A 27,982-nucleotide genomic window follows, 5' to 3' on the forward strand; every position below is an offset into this window, starting at 1 on the left:
TATATTTACAGGAACTAAATTCAAAATGATTTCCAAAATTTTCATCATCCAAGCAAACATATTCAAAACAGGAAGAACTGCTCATAACATAAATTATTCAAGAAGAAGACATCGAGATCCTTGAAATTTTAACAATTTTTATGTTGTGCGAATGAAGCAAGGAACGAAAACAAAACAAGCAAAAGGTTGAATTATAAAAATTTTTACCCCTCTGCATATTTAACAATTTCAATGTCATCGATTTTTCTCTTGTGTGCAGGCAGCCGCCAGCTTCATGTTTATACTCTGTTCTTATGACATCATATTCATCCCCTTGAAGTTCATATAAATTGCAATGATTCATTTACATATGTGTGTATGTGTGCATATGCACATCTGAATACTCATCACTATTTCTATAGAACGGAATCAAATAGGCATGAAAACGAAGCGTAAACAAAAGGAAACATGAAAAATATTTTCTCTCTCAATTTTTTTGGTGCTCTCTCTCTCTCTTAATACCGGCAATTCTCTCGAGAACCCGAAAAATTTCAAATTTTATGTTTTACACTTTCAGTTGCCTGCGTTTCTTGAAATCGTCAACATCAACATCCAAAAGCATTAGTCGGAATATTGCGTGTTGAAATTCTGTTAAGCGTGATAATCATAAGCATATAGTCACCGGTTTTACGGCTAAACTCGATAGTTTCAATTTACTGATAAAAGCATAATTTAGGCTACAATATGGATTATAAAATTCTTATATTGTGCGTTACGCTTGCTAATTTGTGTAAGTTCTTGATATATATTTTTACACCATATGAAAAGTGAATGTGCAGCATAAATCTATTGCATTATGTGAAAATTATAAAAAGAGTTATGAAAAGGGGATGAATCTGCAAAGTCGATTGTGGATGAAAATTTGACAAATCCGGATTAAAGTGATTCATGCTGATTATTTTTTATTTTTTTGGATAGTGAAATTATTCAATTAAATATTTTTTTTTGTGGCTTAATAGAAGCTTTATAATTTTTTTTGGCCAATTTAAAAATCATGAACAACATCAGTGACTATATAAAAAAATGTCAACTATTTAGCTAATTGTCATATGACTTAATGGACTATTTCTGTGAAAAATGTGAATCACAAAGTAACAAAGAAATCAGGAAATTAAATCTGCTTCTTATTTCAATTTAGCTTGTCGACTCATTAAATTCTATTCAACATTTTTCTTTATTCATTCCTGAGAATATTATAATATTATGGCAGTTGGGATACATATTTAGCATTAGTCACATTCGCATAATTTTTGTCTAAGAACCAGACATCGAAGTTGACTTGAATTTTATATGGAATCGAGTCATTTTGTGCCGATTCTTCAGATGACTTGATTTGACTTTTCTACACAAAATCCGAGTCAACTTCAACCTATGCTAAGAACACCAAGTTCTTTCCAGCAAAGGAAATTCTTTCGTTTAGTGCCTCAAATTACAATGTTTAAAGCTAATATAAATCCGATGAAGTCAAGAGTGTATCAAGTTCAGCCAAAATATTTATTGTTTATTAAGATTACTTGATAATCTTAAAATAGCTCTGTACAAAATTGCCAAAATAGTAATGAGCATCTTTTATTAGATTCTCAATTTTTAAAGTAAGGTCTTTTTAGCAGTGATTTGAAAATTTAAGTGCTGTGAAGCATGCTATTAGAATAACTGAATTAATATGTAATACCTGTAATAGATAAAAGTAATACATAAAACTTGGTATCAGGATTCCTGAAACTAAAAAATAAAAATTCTGATTTTAAGTGTTGTGGATGATATTTAGAGTATGACTGTATTAAAAGTTGCACCTGCATGCAGCTTGGTATCTAGATTTTATTTTTTGAAACTAAAATATACAAGCATTGAAAAATTGTAAATTTAAGTGCCGCTGAGAATTGTTTAAGCATCACTGAATTAGTAGAATCACCTATATAATGCCCAATGCCAAATATTCAACTAATTTTTAGATAAATTTGACTGGAATTCCAAAATTCTGAATTTAGGTGCCATGAAGAATAGTTTGTTGAATACTGATTTAGTTCATATGCCTTTATACAGCTTGATACCATAGGCTTGAAGATTCCGGCTGTACCTTACAGCTTATCCAATTTTTATACCCCAAAATTATGGACGAACCTAAAACATTCCAAATCTTCTAAAAATAGTCCACAAAATTTCAATTCCTCTAAGAATTACCAATTCCTGGTTGTGATCTATTCAATTTCAACATTAAATTCCCCTCCAAACAAAAGAGTTGAGTGCATCACATCACGGAAAAAAGTAATTCAAAGGGATGAATAAAAATAATTTTTTTGCTATAATTTATGAGACTTTATGTGACTGAAGACTAGAAATTATTGCCACAGGAAAGCAAAAAAAAGAGTAGTAAAAAAGAAGAAATGAACATAAAACTGATGATAAGCATGAAGTTAATGAAATCATGCTTCAGTGGATAAAACTACGTTAGAACAGATAATTTTGGTGTCATGCACAATTGGAAATGAAGGCAGTTTGAGGATTGTTCTTGAAAATATATATTTTTTAATATGACAATTTAAATGACTTTATGATGCAAATTGAATACAGAATGTAATGCTTTTCATAAATCATTGGATTCCATGTTGACATTTATTTCCTTTGAAGAAGGCAAAAAGGGAAAGAATTAAAAAAAATATTTTTTCCATTGCAATGTGTTGCAGAAATATTCTTTTATTTATGGAACACAGCTCTCTTGCCTTTCTTTTACTGGTGGGGGAAATTGAAAATTAATGACAGAAATTTTTTTGTGTTATGGCTGTGATGATCTTCCGAAAAATGCTATAAATTTTATTACATTTGATGACAAAATATGAACTATCGAAAGATAAATTATAAAGTCATCCTATTACTTCCATTAACGGAAATTTGTCACGGTCGGAAATTTAAAAAGTCATCGAATAGAAATTCGAGTCAGTTCCTACCCCAATTATATTTGACTCCGAGAAAATTTATTCGATCTTTTATTCAACAATCAGAACTAGAAATTTGTTATTCAACAAGATGGACAGCCCTAAAAATTATAAATTTTATGTCTCCAGTCACTGCCTATATCCACCAACTTGTTCATGATAATAGAACACAAAAAGTATAAAGCATAAAGAAAATTTGTGAAAAAATGTTGAAAGTAATAAGTATTTGATGAGTGTATAGAGCGCATTTTCAAGTCACGTGCAGTCTTCAGGTGTTCCTTAAAATTCAGCATTTCTAATGATTTCAAATTTGACAATAATATTATTTTTTTTGAAAATTGAGATCTAGTTCCGAATCACTAAGTCCCTATTTATGAGCTTGTTATCAGCGTTTATTACCGGTTCTCGACGTCTCCACTTCCTAAAATTTTCAAGATCGAGACAGTCTTGATAAATATCTGTGCTGGATTAGAATTCATGAAATGGCTTCTCAACAGTATATCAGGGAGTGTAGTAGCAAGAGGGAAACCCTAACAGATAAAGAACATGCTTTCATGGTACATTAATACCACTACGGTACATAAAAGCTGTCCCTTTGATTGTTAGGGATGCTGAGAATTTATAATTTATGTATGACGTTTAGCCATAAAATTGTAGAATCCCCGATAGCTCAGTGACATGATCGTGTGACTGGAAGTCATTGGACGACATGGGTTCGAGTCCCACTCAGGATCCGGAACTCAGATATATTCTTCTTCTGTTTAATCAACAATCTAGCTCTAGAGAAGCCCATCTCGTGAACCCATACAAACTTGTCATTAAGCTTGACAATTGGACTGCCAACAATCCAAACTGACAAATAGACAACAACACAAAAATCTTAATACACGCGTACAATTTAGTTTCTTTTATTTTCTATTTCATAAAATATATAAAAAAGAAAAAATTTGAATATAAATTGACATAAATTCTATGTTGCCGCGCATTTATTGAAAGAACTAAAAATTGAAAAGAGAAAAAAAAGGTTTCATTGTTAATGTTCTCACGAAAGGCCAATTTTGTTCTTTACATGTGAAGTCACACGATGATGTTTTATAAATGTACGGAGTACAAGTTAATAATAGAGGTTTCTTCAAAATTTATAGGATGAAAATTTGTAGTTCGAATTAAAAAATTCTTTTATCGTGTGACTTTCATCAAAATACGATAAATTTTAATTTTTTTTGTGCCTCATCTTAATTTATGATTTCTTTTTTATTCAACATAAAAATAGGCATGGCAGAGCAAGCAACAATCACATACATATCACCTCCTCAAACTAAGAATCCCGATGAGAGTGTGACCTTCAATTGTACAGTATCAAAACCAAAGGATGCAACTGTGGTGTGGATGAAGGATACAAAGACATTAACATTAGATACATTGCTTGCTTTCCGTGATCCAAGACTTAGTATTGTACTTGATGAGGCAGCAAACACATATAGTTTACGCGTAAGTATATTAATTGAAACTTGATACTCTACAGGACATATTGATTTACCAATGAATTTCCCCAATTTACATAGATACAAAATTTAACGACGAAAGACACCGGCAAGTATCGATGTCAGATTAATTTGGATCTATCGACCACTGTTGGAAAGGAAATAGACTTGCAAGTCACGCGTCCACCTGTAATTTTGGATAGTACGGAAACCAATTTTCGGGTCAAGGAAGGTGAAGCAGTCACATTGTTATGTTCGGCCGATGGATTCCCCCGTCCTGAAATCACATGGCGTCGTAACAACGAGGAATTGATGCCTACACGTGGATTTAATTTCAAGTAAGTTGGACTTTATTGGATTATTTGAATTAATTAAGGCTTAATTGAATTAAAATACTTAATTTGAATTTATTGACAATTTTTGCAGAGGTGCAAACTTAACAATCCTCCAAGTAAAGAAAGAAGATCGCGGTCACTATGTCTGCGAAGCATCAAATGGAATTGGAAATAAAGTCAGTAAATTAGTTCTTCTTGAAGTCAGTTTTGGCCCAGTACTCTCAGCCAAACGTCCAAAAATCGGACAAAAAGAAGGCTATGAAGCCAAACTGATATGCAAGGCAACATCATACCCGCCAGCATCTATTTCATTCCTTCACAAAGGAAAGGAATTGAATAACAATGAGCATTATCAAATTGAATATCTTTCAAGTGTTAATGAAATAACTGAGGCAATTTTGACATTAAAAGAAGTTAAGAAGCATCATTATGGTGAATATGAATGCAAAGCAAAGAATGCATTAGGTGATGCTAAAACAACACTTGAATTATTTGGTAAGGAAGTCATTAATTTTCTTTTTTTCTCTTTTTACTTTTTTTCTAATTTTTCTTTCTCTTGTTCTGATCTACTGATTATGACTATTATGTTGGTTGCTTTTTTTTGTGGCTTAGTGTGATTGCTTACTTTTATTTTTACCATGTTTATGTTATGCTTTTTATGTTTTCTTATAAAAAAAAAAATAGAAATATTTTGGAAGAAAACGAAGAATTTATTTTGGTTTCTTGAGCTGCTTGCATGCTTATGGCTTTCTATAGAAGATTTTATGTAGATTTTCACTTGCTTACTTCATAAATATGTATATATTTTTGATAGGATAAGCTAGCTTGCTTATTTGCAGAGTTGTTGTTAAGTACATTGCGATATCTAGCCTTAATAAACAAGTATATGCTCTATGATCATCTAACGGTATCAAATGAGCTTGCTCATATGCTTGAATGTTAGGGTAGGGTCGATTTATTCGGTACGATATCAATACACCACGGGAACGGTATGATGTTCCCCGAATAGCACAAGTCAGTTAATCTATCCGGAATCCGGCACTTAGCCTGCGTGACTCTGACGTGGTTTAAATCCGGTACCTTGTCAATCAATCCATCCTGCGACCAGATTTTTCATAGATTAACCGAAGTGTGCTAATCGGGTTTCACTTAGTATACGAAAGTGGGCTCGGTTAAAAACTGGAGGACTGGATTACTCGCCTTTCGTATACTTAGTGAAACATTATCAAACGTCCCAATGGTGAGGTTATACCTGACCGTACCATTTCAGAGATTTGGTCCCAATCTTAAATGCTCTATTTGTACAGATGTTTGATGTTTCTATATTGACAGATTCTTGAGACTGAGTCAAATAGAAAATTTCAGGCTCCATGTCTAGTAATTAGTAACATTATTTCATAGTTTACTCAAGTGGATAGACTAACTTTTATTTAGATGCTGGTCTTTCTGTGACATTATATTTGGCTATTAGAGCTCTAAGAACAATTATTGCCGTCGTGATGTAATGTGACTTTTCGTCCTTAAAACTAGACATACAATTATTCAAATAACACCTGTCAAACCTAGATACTGAATACTATCAATAGAATCTTAATATAGACATTCATATCAATTCCATAACTATGTAGGGAACAACTCTGCATTCCATGAATCTTTCCTATTTGCTGTTTATTTGTTTATCAGTAAACGAGTTAATTTGGTTTTGCTTTCATAAGCATAATCATAAATCACGACGAAGATTATTAACGATTAAAAATGAGGGAAAATCATGTGGCTGATATTCGAGAAAGCAATTGCACTGAGCTCCACAACCTGCTCTAATGTGTGATAATTAATGTATAAATTTCATATTTTATTTTATTTTCTTATTTTCTTTATTATAGAGACTGAAATACCCGTTTATCCCTTCAAATTTTAAGAAAATGATTATTATTTAGATAAAATGTTATTATAGCACAAAATGCACATGCACACCATTTATCTATATAGATCTCACTTCTGCTTCTGCTCTCAGCCATACTTTACTATTCATTTTCTTTAACTCTTGCAATTGAAGATGATGATGATGTTGATCTTTCTATTTTTAATACTCACGCACAAATACACACACACGCACGCTATATAACTTATAAGATTGTACATTTGATTGACTTGCACTATCCATGTTGTTTGGTTTTGATTGATCAAAATTATTCATAAACGCATTTTATGTAGGTATTTAAAGTCATAAATGAAAAGAATAAATTTTTTTTCAATTCTATTGCATTTTTTTTTTTCGTTGAAAAATGAAGAAATTGCTATTGTTAGGGCTAAAGCGTTAGTAGAATTTTATTTGGTTAATTGCTTTTCTTATGCTTGAATGATTTAGCACTTTTTACGCATTTTTTTTGTAACAATTTGGGAAGCATTTCTGTTTCTGTTTGAAATTAGGGACGGTTTGTCATGTAGAAAGTTGTATTTTTTAAACATTTTTAGTGAATAAGTTTTCACATTTTCATGTTAGTTCCTATTTTGATATTCATCGTCATATCCCAGACTTGAATTCCCAATCAAAGAATATGCTCGAAGTGCACACATCGATTTATCGATCAAAAATTGGATCCAAGGCCTGTGTGACTCTGAATTGATATCAGATTCGATTAAAATCTGGTATCATGTTAGAGTCACATGGGCCTGATGCCGGATTTTGGGTCGATTATCAGATTTACCCTATTTGGGATAGCAAAACTCATTTGCAAGCTGGTCTGAGTGGCATGCTGCAATAAATCTAAATGTAACCCTTTAAATTAGACTGTAAACACTAGTCATGTTGTCCTTAAGGCACCTCCATGTCATTATGATAAGTACAGGGCGACATAGTAGATTAATAATGACTATTTTGTGTTGCTTGTGTTAGACACACCACGTAGTTACGGCGGATAAACCGAATTCGATGAAAAACAGTCACATGACAGAGTAATGTTGGCCTTCCGCTAGATTATCTGTCTTTTCTATGCCATGTGCATCCCAGGTTTTATCATTAGGCCAAATATACTTTTAACCAATCATATATTGGATATCTGTGGTGCATGATCACTCTTAAGAATTGAAATTAGCAGATATTAAGTTAATTTTAGTTTAATTGAAGTTTATCCAAGAATAATCCTCAATTTTAAAACAGAAATGCGCTTAACTTGCTAATCACTAGTGCTGCTTATACTTTTCTTCTTATGATTTAAATATCTACATAAAATTCTTTCCTCTATTCTTCATTGATGAGTGAATTAAATTTTTTTATTGTTCCGTTTCTATTTACCACATCTATTTTTCTACTGACGCTTTAACTCTTTAATGTTATTCTTTTTTGAAAAATTATTTTCACTTCTTGATCACGTTCAATACTAATTTATAATCAATTTTCTTTCATTTATTTTCAGAACAAGAATTACCAAATGAAATATTTTCAAGTCTTAGACAATCAAGTGGTCATCGATTCATTGGATTTCATCACATTTATGCAGCGATCTGTACAATTATCTACTTTAGAATATTCAACTAAGCATATTTATTGACGGAGTGTGGAGAATAAATTAAAAAAAATCTCAAGAACTTCTAGGAATCTCCTTAATCTCTTTATCAGTTTTCTAATTTTATTTTCAAAAATAAGTATTCATTCTTTGGGGGCTGATCTCATATTAGGTAACGCCAAAAATCGATTTTTTGATTGTTTAAAAGCAACCTGTTGCCCACCACTGGTTTCGGTAGACTTAGTAACGGTGTGTCCAACCCCCTCCTCTCTAACCCTCTAGCAGGGTTACATAATAAGTGAACAGCCCCCACCTTACTGTATGTATTTAAAAAACCCACAATTCTTGGACTAGGAAATCATAATTTAAGAGCAGTCGCAAAGTGAAAATTCTTTTTCTATTTTTCTACTTCCTTTATATTTTTATTGTATCATAACTTTTTATATCTTCATCAAATTTCAAATCTTAGAAATGAGAAAAAAAAAGAACTTTTTGTAAGTAAGTTAAAACTTTAAAAATAAAATAAAATTTTTTTTGTGTATTGAAAAGATTATGTAACTTGTTTCAATGATCGGTAGCTGTAATAGGAATAATAATAATAATTCAACTAAAGTGCCCTCAAGGGAAACCACATAACGAGCCATAAAAAGGAGAAAAATGTTCAACAAGAAAATGATCATCAAGAGTATTTTTAATTTGATGCATCTCGAGATAATCGAATGGGATTTCTTTTTGGAAAGAATCTTTCGTGCCTCCATGAAGTTCTTTTTTGGTTCATCAATTAACATTCTTTCTAGATTCATAAAAATCTATTTGATTTCCCATTCCAAAATGATTGAAGAGATTTCAATTCGATTTGGACTACTTTTCAGATTTTTATGATGTATTTTGGTGCTCATTAATTGAAACTATTTTTCTGTTGGATATGCTGAACTGATAGTTTGAGTATTTTATGGGTGAATAGCGATAATTAAGGTGCTATGATCTGGATTTAAATAAATTTATTGACCGAAAACTAGAGTTTAGATTTTGAATAAACTCAAAACAGTTTAAATGTTAGGGAAGGAAGAGGAAGTGGCAAACGTTGAAAATAAGTATGCCATGCATGTTTATTTGAACTAAATCTCTGTTGGATTCAAAATTTGTTAGAAAGATTAGGGCAACTAAGGTTCTACAGAAAAGTTACAATTCTTCACAGCTCATCTCGTAGCGGGACTCGAACCCAAGCCATTCTCGATTTCATGTCAAGTGCTCTTACCTACTGAGTTACCAGGAGTTGCTGGAGAGTGTCACTAAATGTTCAATTAAACCTTCTTCTCTATACAATGATATTATTACCAAATTGGCACTTTCAGGTTCGATCTATTAATAGTTATTAGTTTTACTAGGATCCTTATGTCCTTTCATTCTGATTTTTAGTGCTTCAATTCAAGTCTCTGTTTCGTTACTTAATCCAAAAATGTTCAGAGCTTCAAATTCTCATAGATCTCATTGGCAATGAGCAGTCAAAGTATCTACACTTCTGAAAAAGTATCTTCAATTTCCGAACAGTAGGATTTGAATGACAACAACAGTCAAATTACCAGAACAACACATTGTGCTTATGTCCTTCGTTCCCATTTTTCTCTTCAAGCTAAAATCCGACACCGCATTATGTCGTCTACATCTAAAAAAGTATTCGAACCGACAACAATCAAGCCTGTTACTCTATAAAATGCAGTTCTTCGCATTGTTCTAAAACCAGAAATTCTGGTTATATGGCAAGTTCTCACGCATATTAAGAGTATTCTTCAAATTTCAGACCATATCCTTTGCGAATGGCTAGACTCTTTTTGCTTACAAAATTCTGTATACAGCAACGACTGCCAAAAAAAACCTTTGCCGATTATTGAAATCCAATTTTTATTTTGCATAAAGGTGTTCTGTACAGCAGATGGTTTTCAACTCTCGATCACACACAGTTGGTAGATTTTTTTATTGTTTATATATTCACCGACAGCGGAACTGCAATCTTTTAACATCACGCAATGTATTTTTAATCGTACAAGGCACGATTTCTAAAAAAAGGTTCCCAAGCATATTTTTTATGTCCAAAAGTGGAAGTTAATCGCCATCAAATTATCAAAAAAATATCTTTCTAACTTACCGGAGGTAACAATAAGAACATAAGTTGCTGTAATCACGAAAGAAAGAATATAAAGGCAAGAATATAGAGTCTTATTATGATGATGTCTTACAGCAAACTAAGAAATAGTCCGGAATTGCGTGACCCAATAAACTGTAGTGATTGATATCAGCTATCGGTCAATTGGCTTAGCATGCCGACAAACTTATTTATTTTCTTTTATAGATTAAACATTGATGATTTTCAAAACCTAGAATCATTAGATTAAGCCATCAGTTTTGTGTTATTCTAAACATTCATTTTAATTCCTTTGAATTGAATAATTCATTGTTTATAATTTCAATACACCGGCATAGATAGATGTAGAATGAAAAATGACGCAAACAAGAGAATGAGAGACATAAACAACAACAAGATTCTTTAATTATGATCTTTACAGAACCGGCGTTTGTATTGAATACATTCTCATCATCATTACTATCATCGTCTTGGTCGACGACGTGTGTATTCGGAGTAAAAGAGCTGAAAAAAGACATAAGACATGAGCAGTCATGAGAGAAGTTGAGACTGTACAGAACACATTTTAAGAGAAGAATTGTAAAGACATTTATACAAGAGTAAAACAAGTTGGAAAGGCTTGAAGGTGAGTTTATTGATTTTTTGGGAAGTAATTGACTTTGAACTTCATTAACAATATGGAAGTATTGAGGTAGTTACTTATAATTTCGAATTATACCACTGGAACCATCGAAATTCCAGTACTAGCTTGAGTTATTCTATTTTTAAACAATAGAAACTTTGAGAATTTAACAACTGGACATCCATAATTGAACAGTCATTATGGACTGACCATTTTCAATTAAATTTTACGATACAACACTAAAAAAGTCACCCCAACTTAATTAAATCAATCGACTGATACATTGGATTCTATTGATTAATTTAATTTAATGGGAAATACCAAAAAAGAACCAAATGCGAACTTCCTAAAAATATTGAAACCTTAAAAATTCATCTAAAGGCAGTGGGTCTGAAACTTTGGTCCGCGACACACTAGGGCAGTGATGTTCAAATTTTGAGTTACGGCACAACTTAGTGGAAACCCGAAACCCCGCACGACATACGGATCATGGCATATCCCTTAAAAATTTTGGGCACAGACTAGTGTGCCGCGGCACAAAGGTTGTCCACAACTGCACTAGGGTATCGTCATAACCTTCATGTGCAACACAACACACTCAATTCATATTAAATAAATGACTTATTGTGTCGCGTTCTTAAAAGTTTGAGAAACACTGTCACTGCCTACATAACTAGCAACAACATAGTCAGTCAAACTGAATACGTAAATCAACTCGTTTTTCAAGAATTGCATTAAAAATTCAGCACAACAAAAAAATAAGTTACAAAAATAATTTCTCGGCCTCTCCCGCAGTTATATTTATTTCCATTCAGTACATGTGTCGTTGTCGACCGAGCGAGACTCCACAAAGCATACATTTTTGTTTTTCGTTTTTGAATTGTCTCACAGAACATAACTTTTTTTTTGCTGTGTCTGTTGAGTTCATATTGTGATTCATCAGTTGAGACCATTTTTTAAGGCATTTAAAGAGTGAGTGTAATTAGCTGTGAAAATCAAAAACAAAATCTATTTTTTAATTTAGGGGGGTCGTTCACCTATGACGTTTTTTTTAACTGAGAGAATGTAGTAGTAAAGCTGAATGTTGTAGGGTATGGATGAGACAATGCTTCATGAGATGCGGTGAAAATGAGATAAAAATTACGAAAGAATTTTGCAGGCACAACATTTGTTACCTTGACTGTTACAAAATCACTAAACCAGGGGTGTGCATTCTGTGTGCAGCGGTACACTTGAAAATTTTGAAAATACTATAAACCGTATGCTTTTTCCGGTTTTGATCAAGATATTAACTCGAAGCATGCCGTGAAACATAAAAGGTTGTCCATCTCTGCACTAACCAAAGTTTTGTGCTATTCCACACTATCTCGATCCCGAATTTTGTGGCACACAGATTGCCCACCATTGGTATAGATCCAATCCCCTTGATAAAAATTGCAATACAAATCCACTGCCAACGACTGCAATTCAGTACTCAACAGTCAAGTCGAGTTTGTATCGAGCAGTGTCGAGTTTCAATCTGGTCGGGCCTGAAAGACTCTAGCCCCTAAGTCAGAATCGATGAAATCCAGCCTCAGCCCAGACTTTGGTCAACCTCAATTTTTCGGCATTTCTATATCATAAGTCTACCGAGACTAGTTCAGTAAAGTGAATATCACAATTCAATCTAGTTATTCACTAGCACCAACACTCCATGACATACGTCATCCATGAACGTTCCCCACATTTGATTCTTCTTCTTCACTTGTTACAATGAGTAATCCCAAAATGTTTTTATACCTACAGGAAGTTTAATGTGGAATTTTGAATTTTTGATTTCAATACCTTACATTTTAGTATAATGTTCATTATATTACATAATTTCATTAATTTTAATGCTCGAACGAGTCTTTCAAGGGTGGGCGAAACTCGAAACAATTAATGGGGAATTTATTGATTAGTTTTTGTTCTGCATCAATTGTTTTTTCGTCTATAAATATTTCTTTCTTTCCATTTTTATTGAATTTTAGTTCTTCTTCTTAGATTTCATGTTGAGGAACTAACAATAGTTCCCGAAAAAAAATAGGGACGGTAAATTGCATGTTGTTAATTTTACATTAAATCACACAATCAAGATTTTAAGATTCTTTAACGTTCTTTTTTAAGGCATAATTGCATATTTCACATCTATCAAATAATTGATGCTATTTAAGTTCATTTCCTTCCTTTCTCTTCATTCCATACCCTAACTATATGCTTCAATTGTTACTTTTTTGGAATTAAAATTACCATTCTGGATCTTGATAAGATGGAAAAGTTTACATATGTAAATGAACAGTTTGTTATTCATTATCACGAACGCTGTACTGTTTTAATACTTCCAATAGTTTCTGGTATCTGCTTTATAACGGTATAAATAGTATTTAAGAATTGTTATAGTAGGCGTTGAACGTTTACGTAAATTGTAACATTTAGAATTAAAATTTAATGTGTTTATCTAGTCAATCAATACTTACATTTATACTTACTTGGTAAATCATTTGTCAAAAACAGCTGTAATATTCAATTTTTTGAAGAAGGTCTAGGTGAACAGAATTCTAATTGCTTTTGTATCCTGGTAAGATTTATTTAGTCGTAATTAGAATCTGCTATTTCAAAATAAATAAATCTTTGGCTGTTTAGACTTTAAAACAGATTCAAATGTAGCTACGCTTTAATTGCATCGTGAGCAGGGATTGATACTTTATTCATACTCAAAAGTCGAGTTACTTGATCATATTTACATAATTAACTGAATCCACAATAATCGTTTGAGTTTCAGTCTCTGCCTGATCGGCATACATTTTTCATGTCAGCCACATGGTCTCCAAGTGACAATTTTCATGTTAATTGTAACCAAATTCATCACTTGGACACCATCCGGTCCCCACTTGAATACTATGATAAACTTGTACCGATCGAGCTGTTCTCAAAGTTAAAGACAGTTAGACTATTGTAGGTTTGTCAAATCGAGCCAAACATAGAGTAGGATCTGAACTACTCGTTGGATGACATTACTGCCTGCAACATAGAAAAGATATGCCATGTCTTGTTCCCATGATCCATGGTTGTCCAGACCAAAACCACATGTGGATACAGTTCATGACACTTCCCATTAGTGTGCCACAGCACATAGGTTGTCCACTACTGCCATAATCACTAAGAAGTAAAAAATCGAAATCTGCCGTCAAGTGCCATCAGAGCTACTTCGAGTCAATAAGTCGATGTAACAGTGCCCTAGCGAACACGTTAAGTAGCAAGTAAAGAGCATGCTCTCGTGAGCTTGCTCATCTTAAATATTTTACAAATATGAGCATGGTCGAGCGTTACTACCAGCTTACTCTGCCCCTGAGAGCACACTCTTTGCCTGCTAGTGGTCGTGCTGTTCAAGCAATTATATCCCGAAGAACAGAACCATTATTAGAATATCATGCCTGAATTGTTAATTATATTTTCATGAATCAAATTGAACAGAACTGGTAAATCAAGTATTACCTTTGCTACAAACTCGTTTGACTAGTTACTAGCGAATATTTATGTGCCGAACAATTGCTGTTCACCGCATAGCTTAATTGGAAACAATCAGTAGAAGTTTGAAAGTGCAATGTTAAGTGCTTGAGACTTGAGAGTTAGAATTTTTATGTGAGTTTGTTCATGCATAGTCATTTATGAACTATTTATCATGAAGTGCCTCATAATTTTCAAGTTCAGTGCTCATCTCGCATCTCCAAAATTATCAGCTCGAGCATGAATTAATTACACATACATTAACAGCCCCAAAACCCGATAAGAGAAATGCATTTTGTAAAAGAAGTAAAACAACATCGAGCACATACTTTAATGTCTTATCTTATACGCAGTAACCAGTTTGTTCCCTTTCTATACAGACTTCATGTGACTTCCTGCAAACCTTTAAATTTTTAAGAATTTCTTTAAATTTTTATCTTTATTGTTGATACTTGCAGCATAAAAATGAAGCTCTATAGTGTTGAAGATGGTCCGCCTTCACTTGCCTGCCGCATGACATTTAAGCATCTCAACATTCCGTTTGAACTTGTCGATGTCAACTTTAATGTTGGTGAGCATTTGACTGAAGCATATGCAAAGGTACGGTACTTAATCTTTATAGCTTCTAAATTAATTCATCTGACTCTTAATTCCATTAACAGCTTAATCCTCAAAAAGAAATTCCCGTCTTGGATGATAATGGATTCTTATTGAGCGAACACATTGCCATAATGCAATACATTTGTGATAAATATGCGCCAGACTCACCAGCATATCCAAAAGATCCAACATTACGTGCATTGATAAATCATCGATTGTGCTTCAATATGGCACATTTCTATTCAGCCGTTGCTCCTTATACATTGGCGCCAATATTCTTTGAATATCCGAGAAATGCAATGGGACTTAAGAGAGTCCATATGGCATTAGAGGTCTTTGAAGAGTACTTGAAACGTATTGGCAAGAAATATGTTGTTGCTGACCATGTTACAATTGCCGACTTTCCCTTAATCACATCCATGATATGTCTCGAGGGAATTGGATTTCCTTTTGATAAATTTACCCGAGTCAAGACATGGTACGAGACATTTAAGCGTGAGAACCCGGATGTATGGGCGATCGCTGAACAAGGAATGAAAATTATTCAAGATATTGAAAAGAATCCACCGGATTTAAGTAAATTGGACCATCCAATTCATCCAGTTAGAAAGACACCGAAGCAGTAAATGAGTTTATTTGTCATACAATAGCTGATCATCATCAGCAAGTGTTAATGTAATAACGTATTGTTTGTCCAACCATAGTATGGTCGTTAAATAAAATGAACATGCTGTAAATGATCATGTCATAATGCACTTGCTGGTATTTTTCATTTTTTTTATTGGCAGTTCCCACAAGGTCAATCAATCTAAATCAAACAAACACTACCTGCGGGTGTAAAGCATTAAAATCGACATTAATACATCATTTTTTTGTGGAGTGTAAAGGAACCATCTGCTATGGTTTTTTGAGTGCTACTCATACCGAACATTACAATCGTCATGTTCAGTTTGAGTTATTTTGAGGGTGATTCCTCAATAACAATTTTTTATTCACATTATAAAATATATAATTGGTCATATATGTGAGCATACATTACATGTAATTCATAACATCAACATGAATCTTTTAAACGAATATTTTCATGGTGACTGCCTCGATTGTCCTTTTTACTATTATTATTTTACAGATATTAATGACATACACTTGACAATTTTTCTACAGGTGATTTTTTATTTTATGTCCAAATTTAGTGACGTGCATATCCGGTGAAATGCTCCTTCACATATAGCTTAGACAAATGAGTGATGAGTTCTCACATGTAATGAGCCGTTAAATTAACGGTCGATAAAGCAGTTTTGAAATTTGAAAATGATGGTGAATCCAACATTGCAATTGAATTATATTGCGGAGTAATTGAGTAAGAACTGAAGGAATTAAGTAACTATTTTAAGCTTGTTTCTTGATTTGTGGCAAGTCATAATTTTCGAGATTCCTCTCCATAATTATCCAATCAATAACTTATCAAAAGGTGCTCTTACCTTGGATTTTCACAGTTTACATGGACTTTGTAAACAAAAGTCATCATCCAGTGAATTTTAATTAAGCTATAACTGTGGTTTTCAATAATTTATAAATATTGCTAATGCGTAAGTATTGCAAATCAGTGTTCATTTACATTTCTCCTTAAACGAGCCTTTATCCAGTTTTGGATAATATCTTTGTGACATCAATTTTTGACAATTTCGTACTTATTGTGAAAGTTGACCTCAAAAAGTTCAGTATCCGATTAATAACCAAGATAAACCGTAGTTGTCATAGACATTTAATTGACTTTAATTCAGCAAACATGATTATTTTTAAATTTTCACTCTTGACATTCATACTGCTTTTCTCATTAACAACATCCAGAACAATGATAAATTCGGTACAAGGTATGTCCAATAATTATCTAATCTCCAATTTATCTCGTGAATGAACGAAGTTGTCTTAAAAGCTCCACTTGAACAGAAATTGATCGTTTTATTGATATAATAATCCTTTAAATGAATTAATTTCCCATCAATCACTTGCTCGTCAGCCAAAAACCAGCAATCATGAAGAAACAAAATAATCGAGTCTTTGGAATTATTTTCATTGTAGTTTTGTGTGCTGTTGCGATTACATCTGTTTCAATTACTATTGCTCTTTCAGATAAGATGAAGGCTACCGGCGATGCTCTTTCAAGGCTCCGTCATTTAATGACTGGAAGTACTCTCGATATTGAGCCATTGTTTGCATACATTGTTCCATCTGATGACTCTCATCAGGTAAGATTTTTAAGTGAAATGTGAAAAGTAGAAAAACTATTTTTGATATCATTGATGAATGAACCCCAATATCACTTAATACATTATTAAGGCTTACGTCCAAATCATCATTTAGAGTGAATATATTGCACCGAGAGATCGTCGACGAGCTTTTATAACTGGATTTACAGGAAGTGCAGGAACAGCTGTGATTACTCAAAAGGATGCTCTTTTATGGACTGATGGACGTTACTTTCAGCAAGCTGAAAAGCAATTAGGGGAAGATTGGACATTAATGAAAGATGGAATGCCTGAAGTTTTAACCTTGACGCAATGGCTTCAAAAAAACTGCAAACAAGGTGATCGTATCGGCGTTGATGCTAATTTATATTCAACTCGTGCATGGAATACATTAGCAAATGCATTTGAGAATCAAGGTTGCATCTTGACTGCAGTCAAGCCAAATTTAATTGACTTAGTGTGGGATAATCAACCAGCACAGCCTAATAATCCAATAATTCCACTAGACATTCAATTTTCGGGCAAATCAGTCGATCAAAAGTTAAAAGATGTGAGAGAAAAAATGGCTGCACAAGATGCCAAAGTATTAGTCGTCACAGCACTTGACGAGATAGCATGTAAGTAATGAGATAAAATTCTAAAGTACTCAACAATCATTTCCTTGAAAATAAAGGGATTTGTTGAGTGCTTTTTGTCTGTCTGGGTAACTGAATCAGCTTGAATTATCGGAATTTGACGTAAGCCTTACGCTGCGTAAACTAAATGAACGTATGTTTAATTACGTAAGAAAATACGTACGTTTAACTACGTAAGAAAATACGTACGTTTAACTACGTAACAAAATTACGTACGTTGAATTACGTAACGTATTATTTTTACGTACGTAAAATTTTATTAAGATTCAAATCAATTCAATCATTTATGACTTGATAAGCTTACCAGACGTGAAAATGCGTTATCGTCGAGTATAAATAATCAATAATAACATCATTTTGTTTTATTTTCAAGATTTACTCAATCTTCGTGGATCCGATATAAACTCTAATCCAGTATTTTTCTCATACGTCATTGTTACTGATAAGGATGTGCTGTTTTTCGTTGAAGAGTCGAGAGTAACTGATGAAATTCGTACGCACTTTACTAAAAATAACGTCAATGTTCAAGTGAAAAAATACGATGAAGTTCATAGCACTTTAGAAGCATTAGCAAAGGAAACTGATGGAAAAGTTTGGGTCAGTTTAGGATCAAGTCAATCATTGACTGATTTAGTACCAAAAGAAAAACGTCATCAAGATATTACACCAATTAATGTGATGAAAGCACTAAAGAATGATGTTGAGGCTCAAGGAATGAGAAATTGTCATGTCCGTGATGGTGTTGCATTAGTACAATATTTTGCATGGCTTGAAAATGAAGTGCTTAATAAGAGAAAAGTTACAGAAATTTCTGGTGCTAAGCAACTTGAAGAATTTAGAAAGACGAAGCAACATTTCAAAGGATTAAGTTTCGGAACAATTAGTGGAAGTGGACCAAATGGAAGTATCATCCATTATTCACCAAGTCCTGAAAGTGATCGTGACATTACGGATCAAGAAATGTATTTGTGTGATTCTGGTGCTCAATATTTGGATGGAACGACTGATGTTACTAGAACATGGCATTTTGGTACGCCAACTGATTATGAAAAGGAATGCTTTACTCGTGTATTAAAAGGACAAATGCAAATGGGTAGCTTGATATTCCCAAATAAAGTCAAAGGTCGTTCTTTAGATTCTTTAGCCAGAAAATTCCTATGGGATTATGGACTAGATTATAATCATGGAACTGGACACGGTATTGGAAGTTTCTTAAATGTTCATGAAGGACCAATGGGAATTGGAACTAGAGATTATCCAGATGATCCAGGTAAGATTTAATTTAATTACATTTATGTCCATTATTCAGTTCTTTCATTATCAACAGGTCTACAAGTTAACATGTTCCTTTCAAATGAGCCAGGCTATTATGAAGATGGCAAATTTGGCATTCGTATAGAGGACATTGTTCAAATAGTCAATGCAACAAATGCTGCCAACAATTTTATGGGACGTGGTGCTCTCACTTTCCATACAGTTACCTTATGTCCAATTCATACAAAACTAATTAAGGTTGATTTGCTTACTGAGGCTGAACGTAATCAATTGAATAATTATCATAAGAGAGTCAATGAAACTTTAATGCCTTTATTGGATGCTGATGATAAACTAACGCGTGATTGGCTGTTGAAGGAAACCCAACCAATTTAAAAATCGTTGATGATTTATTGCTTGTTATATGTTTTGTGATTTTTAAACCGGAAATACATTTTTTTATCAAATTATTACCCAAAAATCTAAAGAGTTTTTTCAAGTTTGATCATAAATTAGCGTAAGCGTGCCATAGAATATACTTAAATCACTCATGTTGCTAATTTTTGCATCAAATTTATGTTGCCACTAGAATAACATGAGAAACTACAAAACCAATAATCTATTTTTCATCCTTCTTCCTCATTCTTCATGTTTATGTGGTTGAACTTAATTTATGCTTCATTATTTTTTATAGCTAGCTCAGTCTGCTTTACTCTCTTACTCATTCCTCTCGCCTTTTACTGAGCATTATCGTCAAATGAAATATGAAATGGCAAAAAGCATTGAAATAAATTTTTTTTTGTCGCTTTTCATTTATAGGATATCGGAAAATGTTAAAATATAGTCCGTAGTTTGTCTACTGGTTTGTATTCCTGTTTCCCTTTTTTCGTGGGTTTCACGTTTACGTTACGTAAAATGAACGGTTGCGATACGTAAAATTAAAGATTACGTTACGTAAAATGAACGTTTACGTTACGTAAAATGAAAGTTTACGTTACGTAAAACGCAATGTTAAGTTTTACGTTATTTAGTTCTACGTATGACATTACGTAAGTCTTACTTTACGTATAATTTTTAACATGCTGCCAGCCTTACGTGAAGTGAATCAAGGAAGTATTAATGAAATTGTAGTCTTTCCAAAAGGTAATGAATTATGTTAAGTCTTATTACTTCCTTTAACATTAAAATGCGCTTTAGCCGGCCAAATGCAACCACATCTGTACAAGCTTATTCCTTCGTCAAAAGCGGAAGCAGGCACAACAGAGAATATGAACAAAAAAAAAAAACTGAAAAGAGAATGAGAAAAAATGCTGTTGAAGCATAAATTATATCGGAAAATCATGCAGCGCCTCTAATTTATGTCGAAAGCTATTTGGCATTTTTTTCTATTTTTCTTTTTTTCTCTTGCATTTTTCCGCGAAAAGTCAAATATTTATGAAGAAAAAATTGGCTTGATTAAATAAAGTTATGAATTATTTTTATTGCGGTTTTTATGGCTCTACTTACTTGCCATATTTTCTGTTCATTTCATATGTGTTGCGGTACTTGCTTTCGCTATGAAAATGGTATTGTGCTGAGTGGGAGAGAAGGCTTATTCTGAGGGTGGGCAACTGTGAATTGGATTAAGGAAAAGGAATTTCTGAGATTCTAAAGCATTATTAGACCTTGATAGATCCTTGATATACCAGTTGATCTGAAGACCAAAGCTTTGCAAGTCATACATTTGTGGAGGGAAATTTCGGAAAATAGTAAGACTTCTGTTTGGAGTTACAAGGTATGAGTACTTCTCCGTTTTTAAGGCAAGCCGTTAAAATAATGTGGAGGTGTCTGGACTGAACTTAGGCAGTCTGAAGGCTGTGATTAACTCAGTTAGTGGCAATGTGACATTTTCCACAGCGTGGCGTTCAATTGTTGTAAGACCTAGCGGAATCTAGCTCGAGTGGACAAAAATACGTTATAAATATTTGATGCCAAGTTAATGTTCAGTTGATGTCTAGTTCTAACGGATTTTCATACACTCGAGAAGGCTGAACTGATGTTACTTTACTCAATACTCAAGTAAATAGAACAGGCTGCGATTAGTGGACTTTATGACTAATATCACTAGATGACTAGGAGAATTAGATATAAGGTTGACTAATTGCATCTTGTTCCAATCGGTCATGAAATAAGAAAGTCGGATTGAGTCAACAAGAATGTCCTGATTATTGCATGTATGAAATGTATGAAATTGATCATCACGCGTTGAAGATCTGCTCCCAGACTGACTTGACTCTGATCTGTGGCCAGCATTGTTTGAATCTTGCCGGGGGCTATAGTTGGTCTGAGCCAGGATCTGGTTCCATGTCGACTTATCTCTGATTCTCTGATCTGAGACTGGATTTCATCTAATCGAAGTCACACTAGCCTAAGGTCGGATTATCGATCATTTGGCTACGTTATGTGCTTTCCGGGATAATCAGTCGTAATCCAGTAATAAACTTGTAATAAACATTATGTAACACACATAACCTTCTGAATGCTATGATTCTCAAATAACGAATGGAAGCAAATTTAACGTTTAAGCTATTACAGCCACACATTTCAACCCCTTGAGCTCATAACGACATTAAACTGCACCAAAGCTGTTTGAAAACAAAACTATATGTGAAAAGATTTATGGTACAATGCTTATCATGAAATGAGATGAGATTGCAGAAAGTGTAAACGTAAATTATATTTTTTTTCGGCACCTGCTTTTAATGAGATTTCCTTTTTTAATTTTTTTTTTCATTCCTACCACCTTTTTATTTATTGTTTAAATGCATGCAGTGGTAATAGCACACCATTGTAGCTCTATAATTTCAGAAATTCCATGTTTTAATGAGGATTGAAGGTGGAAAAACTATTTTCTCTAATTAGAGGTATAAGCAACGAAACATTCCATCCATTTTATTGTATTCTACATGTGAAGCCTTTCTTGTCGTCATTCAAGACATACAGAATGTATGTCTACGAAATATAATGCCGATGTGACAATAATTATTCATAAAAATAAAAATTTTCTTTATAGCTTTCGGCATATTTTCATGCTGCTTCTGTATGACTTTTTTTTTTTTGTGAAAATGAGACTGCTGATTATGTGTATAAGTGCAAAATCCTTTTCATGCTATTCAAGCTTTAAACATTTTCTACCATTCTTAAAAAATCTCACATGACTATGTAATGAGTGTGATGATAATTTTTTTAAGTATGCCTGAAACTTCTCTACAGAATTTCAATTTGAGCATGTAAACTTGTGTTTTGCTTACAAAAGATGTTCATTAGGCTGATGAGAGGTTGAAAATTTTGTTGAGATTTTTAAGTAAGTTAGTTTGGGAATTCATAATTACTTAGTTAGAATGCACACAGTTGGATGTAGCTAGAATATATTAAAATGATTTGAATCTTTAATTGAACTGTGTTAATTAGGAACATTTTGGCATATAATTTGCATTACTTAATATAAGGCAAAAATTCAAAAAATATCTCAATTACGCGGTACATTAATAAAATTTATAACAACAGATATTGTGGCACATAAATGTACTTAGTCATCCAAATCATTTGAAAATAGTCGAGTTGGATTCAATAGCCTGCTTTGAGCCCTGAATAGACAAGCTCATGAGTATGTTCATCAAAATTGACCCTCATTTGGATAGAGTGTTAGTTTCAGTAATTAACTAACAACATATATGTATTCACCGTGAATTTACGACTTCCGTTTCTGTTTTCATGCTTTAATTATGAGTACCATGAAAGGCTTTGTTACTGGGTACTTACTCTGTTGCTGGCTCTGTCACCAATTTTGAATATAATCATATGTTCGCACCTTAAGCTAACATTCCTATCAGTTTTGACACCAATCCTTGATTCTGGAGCTCCTTATCACCGTTTCCCTTGCGGATTCCTTTAAAGGCAGTAGCAAACTTGTGCTTTGTCCCAGCAATGACATTTTCTCTGCCATGTTTCTTCCGAGGATTTCCTACATGACTTCCTCAATTCAACTGAGCTGTTCATTAATTCTTAGATCTTGTTATCAAACTGCGGAACTAAGAATCCAAACTATCTAAACTTTCCAAATATCACCAGGCTGATGGGATGATTCCAACTAGGGAGCTCAAGTTTAACATCAATTTAGGGGAATTGACCCGTCGTGGCCAGGTGAGGATTGGCAGAATCCAACCGAAACACGACATAATTTGAAAACCATTACCTAAGTTCATTTGCTTACTTTTTAGTTTAAAGTGATAATTTAATGAATGATTCAATATCAGTCAAATTTTAATAGAAGTTGGGTTTTATTCTCTAAACTTATTGCTTCAAATTGATGAGTTTAGGTTTGTGGTTTCCACAAATTTGTAGTTTAACTGTGGCATCAATTCAACGATTGATGTCAGTGATTACTGTATCATAAAACTGAATATAAATTGATTCTGTATGTACTTTCTGTTCAGTTCTATTAGAAATCTAACTGCAGTATAAAAAGACAATAATCCTATAATCTTAAATTCGTGTTTCTATATTTAAAGAACTTTTGTTTCTTCATCAACAACAAAATCCAATTTTCCACTCTAAATTTTTCATTTCTATTTCTATTCGTTCAGCAACAGCGATAGATAAAAGCAGACAGAAAGCAACTGAAGCAAATGTGACAATCAACATCAGGAGAAGGCAATTTCTTGAATTTTTCAAAATAATTTCTTCTTCTATTTGTTTCCACACACTTTCACATGAAGGAAGCAGCAAAAAAAAAAGGAAAAACCAATTGATGTTCAATTTATCTCAAGCGAGCAATTTTTCTATCATGTTTGATGCTGCTTCTCTCTTTATTTGTGTGTCTCCTTCTCCTTCTTCATCCTCAACATGTCTCCATGTGGCTTTGCTAGATTTTCCAGGTCGTTTTGTTGTGGCTATGTATAATCTCATTCTACGGTTATTTCCTGCAATCATCCTTTATCTTTTATTCCTTTTTCTTTTTCTGCTACTACTGCTGCTCTCATTGCCATTGCCACTGTATTTATATGTGTTATACAGTTGTTATATAAAGTTCTCTACCGATGTCCACAATGTTTGCGGACTCGATTTGCCATCCAGTTTAACTATCATGGGGAATAGTAATTTTTAATGGACATTGGACTGGCTTAGTGTATCTATCTATATATATATGTTCTATCTGTGTATCTATCTATTTGGTGCTATTTCCCTTCTGGACATTCATTCATACTGCTTGTGTATTTTTTTCTCTGTTGTTAGCTGTTTTTGTTTAGATTCTATTTGGAATGCAGGTTGGATTGTCCTGTATTGTTGCTTTCTAAGGCTTAAGCTTGAATTTTTCGGATGGCTTTTCTTATTTTGTGCCGATTTTTGATGTTACTTTTCAAGTTCCTTTGTCCATACTTGGAAAACACACGGTGTAGATGTGGCACACCGGTATGGCTCAGGTTTGAAGTTAGATTTCACAGACTCTGGTCAAGGTCATAGTCACACTGTCTTGGGGCTGGATTTTTGGCCATTTTTACGCTGTATGCTTTCTAGGATAGCTGTCCACAGCTCTGATTTCACCCATATTGAGTTACTGAAAAGCCATAACTCAGCACAATTTTGGAAATTTAGGGATTCGAACCAATGACCTTCAAGTTTGAATTCTACTCAAATTTGAGTCTATCAACTTGCCGATTACTCCACAGAACGCTTAACTCCTCTAAAAAGGTTAGGTATTAAGAAGTATACAATAATTTGACACAGAACCACTGCAAACCTGTCCATTGTAGACAATATATGCCAAATCAAACAATCCACAGACATTTAAATCTTTACTAGACTGACCTTTTATTGCACTTTATATAATGCGTCGCCGGTCAACAATCCAAAAACCTGTTCATTTTGGTATTATGCCAACAAAAATATTCAAGAGTTTATGTATACACACATACTTCTCACTAGCCATATCTATAGCCATAAAGAAAAATAGAGAAAAAAAATCACTCAGTTGAGCTTTATCACCTTCCACAAAATATTTCATGAAGAGCTGTAGATATAAGTACAAAATGCAATAAATGAAAGGAGGTAAAATTATTTTTCAACATTTCACAATTGTCATCGTTGCATATTGTGGATGAGTAGATAGATAGAAAATGGAATAGTTGAAATGGAAGAGTAAAGTGAAATTTGCTTAAAGTTGAGCATGAACAAAAAAAATTTTTAAATTGTACATGAATAGAAAAAAATGGATGAGCATTCACTCATGAGGGGTTTACCATGATGAAAATGAAATTGGCTTTGTACATGTCGACTCTTACCTGATATGATATGTATAAAAGGTATCAGCATCATCAACCATTGCGTTTCTAATGTTTATTTCCGCATATACTTTTGTTTCTCTATTCCGATTGCCTGAGGGATTCTTTTTCCATGCTTGATATCTTCCTTTAGATCCTTTTTTACACATTCATGCGGTTAGGGATTAGAAAATGTAGAACATGTGAATGAGAATGGAAGAAACAAAAGGATTCGAATTAAGTAGAAAGTGTTTAAGTAAATTCTACATGAAAGCCATGAAGATTCTCACAGCAGTGTGACAAAATGAACAATGAACAGACATGCATGAGGGGATGATTATCATGATAAAGTATTAAAGATTTTTCAATTGAAATCATAAAGAGCTTTTGGTATGAGTTTGATATTGAGTTGACTGTACAGAAGATTATTTATTTCGACACTTAATGAATGTGTACATCCCACAAATTTACAGAACATTTATCATTGATATGAGAACTAAAGTAGATTTACTTGTTTATTTTGTCTGAATGACTTTTAGAGAACACTTCTTATCAGTATTAGAGCTTAGAATCAAGTTTTGAATATAATTTTATAATAAGGCTTTAAGATATGGTGAGATTAATGCTGAAAATCATATCTTATAGTAGCTTATAGCTTATAGTTTTGAGAATTATTTATGTTATCTTGAAGCTTTCTGAGGATTAAATAATAGCAGCTTAGAGGATGATCTAAGGATGAGCTTTTGCTTCTATTTTGAATATTCGATAAACTTCTGAAATCCTAAAACGTAAAAAGTAAGAAAAATAATGTTCCTTCCAATTTGTTCGAGTGTTTAATCATCTTTTGTCATCATTCCATACCATTAATTCTTCCTGGATCATAAAATTTGAAATAAAACTTTCTTTTAAGATTTCCAAAATCTCATGAAAAGGTTTAATTGAATAATTTACTTACCAATAGATTTTTTTAGCTAATATTGACTCTTTTCCTCTATGTTTAAGATTCTAGGCAGTTTGCTTAGTGCTAATTGCATTAGATTGACTTCTTAAGTATTATGCTGACTTTAAATTAATTAAAAATCATTAGATTATTTAAAAAACATTCTTTCTTTTTTTCAATGTACGGATTAAACTATGCGATCAACATGAAGTTGCCTTTTTGTTTCAATGAATTTCACGAAATAAATTTTGAATTTTAAATGTCCGTTATCATGTTTTTAAAATCTCAATTCTTTAAACTTTAAAAATTCTTATAATTTATCTGTAAAATTGAAAACAAAAACTCTTACTCAGATTCTAAAATATCCACAAAAATCAGTTGTGCATTCAATCATTTCCTAAACGTGCTGAGTGAAACATAAAAACTTTTTTTTAGAATTTTTTTGAAAATTGCGCAGAAATATTTGATAAACTTTTTTCCGCATGAATATTTCAACACTCATCGTTGCGGAACTGAATGGGTTTGATAAATATTTTCCTTCAATACAATTCATAACAAACAAGAACAAATATTTTTTTCGTGAATATTTCTCAAAAAAAAAGAACCGCATTGCTCTATGATAAAAAAAAATGTTTTTAACCCATTAAAAAGGCATCTGCGGCTGGAATTTATTCCTCATTCCTTGTCACGAAAAAAAAAAATACTTCTAAAATGCACTTTTTTCCGTTTAAATGATTTTTTATGCTTCCATCTTCCTGCATGTGCATATTGAAGAGCTCAAAGTTATCATGCATTCAATATTTTTTTTCGCATATTTTCATTCATTTATCCAAGCCGAATCATTGCCGAAAAAAAAGGAGAAAAAAAACTTCGATCATAAAAACCGCAATGGAATCTCGCGTGTGTATGCAATAGAGCTTAAGCTTTTTCCTAGTTGAACAAAATAGTGGAAAAAATTGCATTGCATATTTGAAAATAAAAAAAGAGAAATTCCAATTTTCAATTTGTATTTGCAGCACAGCGTGAAAATGCTATTTTTCTACTAGCAAATAAAATTGAATAGGGTGCTGAAGAGCATGGGTAAATGCAGGGAAAATTGTAAAAACATACAGTGATAGAAACTTTGAAGCTTTCAAAATTTTATTGGCTGATGATCATGACGCATTATCAGTTTGGGTGGTCCTTTATTAGAAATTTGTAACTCAAACAAGTCTAAATGTCTGTTTATTGATTGTAAGATCAGACCAGGAAGGACACGTTCATATAAGAAAGGGGAAATGAAGTACTAGGCTCAGTTCTGATCGAACTTCACAGCGTATTGACGGCAAAACATGAATTTGCCTTGACGGCATTGTGACGTCAAGTTTTGACCCATTTTTATGACAAAAATGGGAGTCGTCGCATTGTGCCGCTCAGGT

The 27,982-nt window shown here is 33.0% G+C and overlaps 3 protein-coding genes across 6 annotated transcripts; all 3 read left to right on the forward strand.

Moving 5' to 3' along the window:
• The first annotated feature begins 569 nt into the window (after nucleotides 1-569).
• LOC139087088 (lachesin-like) lies at nucleotides 570-8,499 on the forward strand. Of its 2 annotated transcripts, XR_011544105.1 has the most exons (6): nucleotides 570-769; nucleotides 4,246-4,463; nucleotides 4,538-4,794; nucleotides 4,883-5,286; nucleotides 6,675-7,001; nucleotides 8,208-8,348. XR_011544105.1 is itself a non-coding variant. In XM_070635781.1 (5 exons), exons 1-5 carry the CDS (start codon nucleotides 724-726, stop codon nucleotides 8,327-8,329), a joined length of 1,047 nt encoding a protein of 348 aa, XP_070491882.1. In that variant the 5' UTR covers nucleotides 570-723; the 3' UTR covers nucleotides 8,330-8,499. The 2 variants fall into 2 exon arrangements, 1 of the variants encoding a protein (XP_070491882.1); XM_070635781.1 differs by lacking the exon at nucleotides 6,675-7,001 and having other exon boundaries at nucleotides 8,208-8,499.
• Nucleotides 8,500-10,926: 2,427 nt separating this feature from the next.
• gfzf (GST-containing FLYWCH zinc-finger protein) lies at nucleotides 10,927-15,942 on the forward strand. 2 transcript variants are annotated; one of them, XM_070635787.1, is made up of 3 exons: nucleotides 10,927-11,065; nucleotides 15,046-15,187; nucleotides 15,250-15,942. In XM_070635787.1, the coding sequence occupies exons 2-3, from the start codon at nucleotides 15,053-15,055 to the stop codon at nucleotides 15,811-15,813; spliced, it is 699 nt and encodes a 232-aa protein (XP_070491888.1). In that variant the 5' UTR covers nucleotides 10,927-11,065; nucleotides 15,046-15,052; the 3' UTR covers nucleotides 15,814-15,942. The 2 variants fall into 2 exon arrangements, with proteins under 2 accessions (XP_070491888.1, XP_070491887.1); XM_070635786.1 differs by lacking the exon at nucleotides 10,927-11,065 and adding an exon at nucleotides 11,872-12,034.
• A 721-nt stretch (nucleotides 15,943-16,663) lies between these two features.
• On the forward strand, nucleotides 16,664-19,806 carry ApepP (Aminopeptidase P). Of its 2 annotated transcripts, XM_070635783.1 has the most exons (5): nucleotides 16,664-16,776; nucleotides 17,321-17,436; nucleotides 17,552-18,053; nucleotides 18,445-19,341; nucleotides 19,399-19,806. In XM_070635783.1, the coding sequence occupies exons 1-5, from the start codon at nucleotides 16,773-16,775 to the stop codon at nucleotides 19,719-19,721; spliced, it is 1,842 nt and encodes a 613-aa protein (XP_070491884.1). In that variant the 5' UTR covers nucleotides 16,664-16,772; the 3' UTR covers nucleotides 19,722-19,806. The 2 variants fall into 2 exon arrangements, with proteins under 2 accessions (XP_070491884.1, XP_070491883.1); XM_070635782.1 differs by lacking the exon at nucleotides 16,664-16,776 and having other exon boundaries at nucleotides 17,188-17,436.
• The last annotated feature ends 8,176 nt before the right edge of the window (nucleotides 19,807-27,982 follow it).

This window comes from Chironomus tepperi, unplaced genomic scaffold, assembly GCF_022539635.2.
Source record: "Chironomus tepperi strain 1889 unplaced genomic scaffold, CSIRO-AGI_Ctep_v1 contig_99, whole genome shotgun sequence".
Classification (NCBI taxonomy): Eukaryota; Metazoa; Arthropoda; class Insecta; order Diptera; family Chironomidae; genus Chironomus; species Chironomus tepperi.